Source organism: Dichotomopilus funicola (assembly GCF_033296635.1).
Source record: "Dichotomopilus funicola strain CBS 141.50 unplaced genomic scaffold C8A04scaffold_161, whole genome shotgun sequence".
Classification (NCBI taxonomy): domain Eukaryota; kingdom Fungi; phylum Ascomycota; class Sordariomycetes; order Sordariales; family Chaetomiaceae; genus Dichotomopilus; species Dichotomopilus funicola.
In genome coordinates, this window is record NW_026944182.1 from 1 (window position 1) to 6,592 (window position 6,592).

General features: G+C 53.4%; 1 protein-coding gene across 1 annotated transcript; it reads right to left on the reverse strand.

Annotated features, from left to right (window-relative positions):
- Positions 1-19: 19 nt before the first annotated feature.
- C8A04DRAFT_33472 (NACHT domain-containing protein) lies at positions 20-2,686 on the reverse strand (the record flags this gene model as incomplete). The annotated part of the gene is made up of 3 exons (XM_062782476.1): positions 20-1,869; positions 1,927-2,528; positions 2,587-2,686. Coding segments are annotated over 3 exons (2,552 nt in total), but the record flags the coding sequence as incomplete, so codon positions are not given.
- Between the last annotated feature and the right edge of the window lie 3,906 nt (positions 2,687-6,592).

The window sequence follows — 6,592 nt, forward strand, 5'->3', positions numbered from 1 at the left end:
TGTCAATTCTCCTAGAAACCTGGAGTTATCGCTGCTCAGGGAGCAGAGATGGTCGACCCAGAAGACACAAGAGTATCGTATTGGAGCCAGCGGATCTGGATCAGGGGGTGTCAGATCCTTTGGTTTGAAGCCGTAGTCAAGGTTGTAAATGTTCCTCTTCAGCTTCAGCACGGAAGACATCGCGTCGATCGCGCGCGTGCCGATGTCCGTATGCCCTTGGGCAGGCCCAGCTTTCTGAAGTCGAGACTCAAAGTTTTTCTCTAGGTAGTCCTTGGCCGACTGGTGAATCAGGTTGACCACTTCACCAGTGATTGTGAGGAATGAGCCGCACTTCTTGGCAATTGTTCGGGGGTGAATTTCGGATGGTAAACCGGCGAGAATGGCAACCTCGGAGAGAGTAAGAGGGCGGTATGCGAGAGTAGCAGCTACCAGGACGTTCTTGCAGTGTTGCGGATCCTTCCTCGTTCCCTTCTCTATTCTGGTCATTATGTGGTCGTAAAGCTCCGACAAACCAGAAGGAATCTCTTTGATGATCTCGACGGCATACGCTCCGTGAACTGGGTCCAGATTTTCAGCCCCTGCATCGAGTTCTCTGAATACGAGTGCCACCCAAAGGAAAGTATTCTTGGCCTGCTGGCGGACTTCAGCCTTGATCTGAGCCAAGATACGGTCATTGTACCCTTCCCTGGTCTTCAGGATGGAAAGCTTGTGGTCGATGTATGCGTTGACGGGACGTTTCAGCTTTTGAGCGTCCAACTCGACCAAAGAATCCGATGTTTCCGGGCTCTTTAGCTCGACGGTTGGCCGGCCAGATACCAGCCACTTTACTTTGTCGGAGAGAGCAAGGGAAGATGAAATAAGGTCGATCAGGTCTCCCAGTCCCTCCTCACACTCATCAAGAGCATCGATGATAAAGTATACTGGGCGTAACTCTGAGTCTTTCAGCATGCTCTTGAATGCATTGGACAGAGCAATGGATGCACGCTCGCCTTCGAAAAGGGAGGAACCCGCATTCCTGTGTTTCGATCGCAAGTGAGAGATGAGATGGGGTTGTTGAACAAGGAGTAGCCAGATCAGAGATCTCAGGGTGGCCGTTGCGCTGTTCAAGGCCTGGTCTGTACCTTGGCAGAAAAAGTACGAGACCTTGGGTGCAAGCTTGGCAGACTGACTTGAGAGCTCGCGAATAATGCCCATCAGGAGCATTGTCTTCCCTGTACCGGCATGACCCTTGACCCACATCAGTCGACATGTAGACCCGCCAGAGTTCCAGTTTGTGAAAGCTGTATACTCCTTTGTGTCGAGAATCCAGTTGTATCCGGCGTCGAGCAAAGTGTCCTTTTTTTTCTGAATTTTGTCCATGTCGTCTTGCGGATCTACCACGAAGAGGTCCTGGAGACATTTTTCATCTTGGCCAACCTTCTGCAACGAAATGAAGTCCCGAATGTCCTGGTGGATGTCGCCGAGTCGCCTCTCCATTCCCTCGGCATGCTCAACGAGATTCTCCAAGGAGGCTTTCGTTTGTTCTTGGAAGGATTGGGCAGCATCTTTCTGAACGATGGCCTCTGCGTCGGTAACCAGCTTCAGATCGCCGTCCCAATCATCCAGATTGAGCATGCCGCGAAGGAATACAAGCCCTTGATTGCGATAGTAGGAACAAACGCTCTTCATCTGGTATTGGAGAAGAGCTCTATAGAGCTCAACGATCCCCTTTTTCAGCTGGCGCAGGACTGCTTGGAAGTCCTTGCCATCGGCAACGTTGTTCTCGTTCAGGAGATGTTCGGTGAGGGCGCAGTACCAGTCCATTCTGGAGATAATATGGGCGATACCGGCAAGGTTGGATTTCGTCGCTTGCGCAGGATTCTGGAGAATCTGGAGGCATGTTAGTAGAGCCAAGCACAAAGGGGTGTCCGAAGGACGACTGCTTACTTGAAGCCCAACGCAAACACCGGCCCACGGAAGCGCAGCCTGCGGTACGCTTTGGACAGCCAGGTCAATCATTCCCTTGACCGACGAGACAAAATCGGCAATGTCGCCTACTCCGTTCGTGATCTTGGACGCTCTGGAAATCTTCGCCTGGCCTTCCTCCACCAGCCCCCTCATATACATCTGTCGTTTGGTTGGGTTATGGAGCTCGGCCGAGATGTTGGTGTCAGGAGCAACGCCTAGATTGGCCCCGAGAACTGTTTCCAACATTTTCACGTATGACTCGACAAGCTCTGCATTGTCCGTCTCAAGGCTGTCGTACGCCTCGTTCCACAGTCTCTCGGACACGGAGGGGACGGGGGTCGGGGGCTCTGTGGATTCGGTTGGCGGTGGTTTGGGCGCGGATTCGGCGGGCAGAGCAGGAGGCAGTGCTTGCGATGCTGCGGGTGGTTGGTGATCGTCAGGGACTCTCGCATCTGTGCCGGGTCGGGCGGCCTTTGCGGCGGCAGCGGCAGATGGGAACGGAGGAGCACATGACTCAGTCGCGACGATGGAAGACGTATTCAATCCGTGTTCTGTATTTCCCTGATCGGATGACCAGACGTCTGCGAGAGAATGTGAGTTACGAGAAGTCTTGCAATGCTAGGCAGAGTCTCAACATACTCGTCGACGACGTGGCAGACGGAGCCGGCGAGACTGTACGGCGACCCCCGAGGAGCTTCTTCGGCCACTTCAGCCACTTCTTCTGCGACTTCTCCGTCATGATGGGTCCGAATGAACCAGCAATGGTCCTCGCACGAAAACCTTCTAGGATCTGTTCGCTTTACTCTCTGTCCTGAGTGGTTTCCGGTAGCAGTGTTGACAGCTGCATTCCGCAGCGGCTACTGCGGGGTTGGGCCGAAAAGCGGCGGCTGGCTCGCTTGCCTATTGGTCGCCCAAGTGAAAGTCGTGGCAGCGCTGTTGGACGAATGGCGGCAAGATGCCTCCTATTTCGTTCGAGTCACTGGGGCAAAGTCATTGTAAGATGATTCCGGCCGACTTGGATGTCCCGGTAATGCCAACAACACGATCCTAAGGTGCACGAGGCACGCGTTTCTCGGCGCTTCCCCAGCTTCGAAGAGCACGGGCGCCAAGTGGAGTGGGTTAGCGCCTTGGCAGACATTTGGCGCGGCACGGGGCGCGCCGCCCAGATCTTGAACCCCCGAGTTCACAAATGTGGGTCTTGTCACCATTGCGACCGGGATTCTGAGCGCGGCCTCGACGGATGCCACACGTGACGCCACTCCCCTGCTCGGCTGCCTCCATCGAGGTACTTTCCAGCCACAGTCACACACATCGTGAATGACTCTTTTTTGCTCCAATCCGTCATGTCCCGCGCCTCCCGCCCTGAACTTATGAACCCGGCCTCCCCCGGCTGCCTTGTGCGGCGGACATCGCGGCAAGCCGACACTGAGGCGTTATATCGCCTAGAGCGATTGGCTCCAGCTCGCATCTGCTGTGCCGCTAACAGTAGTGAAACTTTGACAAATATACGTACCATTCACATGGTCTCCTTCTCCGCTTTAGTTCAAGTGGCTCTGTCTCTCGCTCTAAACATTATATCGTCCAAGTCTTGATGGCACCCAAACCTCGCCAGGCTCAATTTTGCCACCCCGACGGAACAAAAAAGAAGTGTCTGGGACGAACGAAATACGAAGGACAAACTAAAATATACAACACCGGACGCCTGGGGATGACGAGACAGGTATAGAGTTCCTCCCTTGCTGGCCCTGGAGCATCTTGCCTGTATTACGCTCGCTTCCTAAAGAACAGGCAACACCAGGGATTCGCTAGCCACCGACCCAACCACTGATCTGGCTCTCAAAAGCTTGTCTTTTGGGGTAGGATACTAGGTCATGCGGTTCGATCGGGTTCACTAAGGCCTATATCGGTCCCTGCCGGACGTTGCGGGATCGTTGGAGAATCGACCAGTTCAGGACCAATACGGCGTTGCCCCAGTGGGACACTTTGCGTGCCGTAGCACGAAGCCGACTGTAATAGCTTTCCCCCTTGGAGGCCCACCGGTAGTGTCGAATGACTTGTTGGCCCTAGCAGCGAGCAACCTCCTTTAGGGCAGAAAGACGAGGGCAGTCAGCTTGTGAAGCCCGGTCGGGTGTCACGGACTGATGGCCAACACGTTGACTGGGCGCACGGACCAGTCAGCAGCAACCAATTAGGGACCAGCATGGGAGTGATCGGTGGATCGATGGAACGATCGCGGGATCACTCAAAACGCCAAGAATAGGTGATCGATGGATCGTGGAGCGATCACCACGATCAAGGTACAAAGGTACTTAGGAAACCCTCTTTCTTAGATAGTATATAGTCACTCGTTCTGGAGGACTCTGGGAGTTCTCCAGTAAGCAATACAACTTGTTCGCTACCAATTGCTACGAACATTGAAACCAGATCATTATCTTGTTGTGAACCTTTTGGCTTCACCGAATCACAACCCAAGTTACCTTACCTTCAGTGAACCCTTGCAGAGTGTGGTTGAGGCGATTCGTCACATCGGGTGTTAAGAAGGAATCATCGTCCAGCTCGAGATCCAGATGTATCCTAGGGGCCTAGGACAAAGGCTTACTTCTAGGCAGCGGCAGGGCAGCTGGGTACACTATATCGGGCGTGGCTGTAGTTCTTTACTATAGCGTACGCAACTATGATGATGATGTTGCAAGAGCACTGCGGGAAAGGTGCGGGCCTCGTCGAAAAGTCTGAAATATGCTGTACTGCCCGCCGAGTGGCAAATGCGTTCAGTGGGCTCTAGAGGCGGAGGAGTTTCGAATCTTCTTAACGCAATATAGTCTCTGGTTCTCAATAAACTTTTGCCCTATCGCCGACTTCCCTATTATAGTATTAGCAGTTCTCAACGTATAAGCCACAGCCTACAACCTCGTACAGGCTGTTCCACGTATCCGCCGACCTCCTATGCCACTTGTATCCACCTTAAGGTCCAGCAGACCAAGAGATAGTAATTGGAGGATGGGGAAGAGGCTGACTTGGCCGTCTTGAAGTACTGTCAGACGATATCCTGTATAGCGGCTATTGTGACGTGAAATGCCTTAGTGTATGGCAAGACGAAGGGAAGACTAAGGCCGTTTTTGTAGAGGTCGTCGAGCTTGCTCACCGGATGAGGGACTGGTATTACCACTTAGGCGACTTGCGGGTGGTGGAGGTCACCCTTTGTGAGAAACTGGCCCTATGGCGGAATGCAGATAGGCGTTTATTATGTTAATTGAGAAAGCTTGCAGAAAGAGAACTACTCGGGGTTGTGCCTTGCTCATGGCTCCTTATATCCTGATGTCCCTCCCCCCCCTGATGTGCGCGCTCAGGGGTCGGGCACCTCGGGCTCCACCTCCGAGCCGGGTCCGGGACAGCCCCGGCCCGCGAGTGCCCCGGGAGAGGGACAGCCCCGCCATGTCAACCCAAGGCCATCGGCCACGATCCAACACGACTGCTCATGGCCCTAGGCCTGAGCCCTTGACATGGCGAAGCTGCCAAATCACATAGTCCTAACTACCCTTGACAATGGTTGCTTAGTCGACCCCCCGGAAAATCCCCATGCCCGCTGCGGCATGGCCTTGGCACTCCGCATCATTTCCTCGGCGTTTTTAACTTCACTCGCGGTCATTCTTCACCCCACCTGTTGATAAACCGATCTAATTGGGATTCTACGCAGTCAGTGTTGTTTAAGATATGAAAAAGGAGGAGACCACTTTATTTCTTATTTTTGTGCCAGAAGCCGAGTAGAAAAAGATTCGGGGTTGGGGTTCGTGCCCAGCCAAGAAAGCTCAAGTAGCCGTAGAGAGAGAGATGACTTCCAGGTTCTTACCCGTCCCTTAAGAGCGCTGACGACAACTCAACCAACCTATCTAGCGCCACTCTAGGTGAGGATAAGATGGGATAATAGAGACAATGGTATTGTAGAGTCGACAAGGCAGAAGACGATTCTACGTTGACTATGAAGATATTTGAAGAGACAGCGGAACCTTCCCCCACAACCGGTGGCCGTACATGATGGCCGGCAGGGAAGTCCGCCATGGTCGAAGTCGATCCTCTTATACGTCTCGATAAATCTAAGTTTATTATCAGCAAGCTCTATTAGATGCTGCTTGAATACCTACAACCGCATCGACTGCCATGCACGGAACCGCTCATTTTGTTCTTTCAGGGATACCTCCCGCCTATCGTTATCCACGGTCTCCCACAACCGCGTATCGTCCTCGTCCGCTTTCCGCTGCCGCTCACGAGGGTTTCGTAGGCCGTTAACGGGGATGTCGGGGAGGACAAGGGCGGCGCGTCTGAAAGACATCTCGACTTGACGGGTTTACGTGGGTTTCAATTTGAGAATTTTTTTCGAGAATTTTATTTGATCAATAGGATTTGGATCGCGGTCCAGTATACAGCGCTGGGCCACAGGGAGGAGGGAGGCCACGATTTCCCTCGCTGTCTCCTTCCGTGCCGCACCCTCCCGCTCCCTCGACCACTCCACCAACACCAGACAAGACGGCCATGTTAACAACCAAACGGCGACATTGACGCCGTTTTATAGCGTTTCTCCTCTCCCTAAGCTAGTCCGGCGATCAGCAGTTTGACTAGGGGAGAGCGGACGGGATCCCGTATTTTCTAC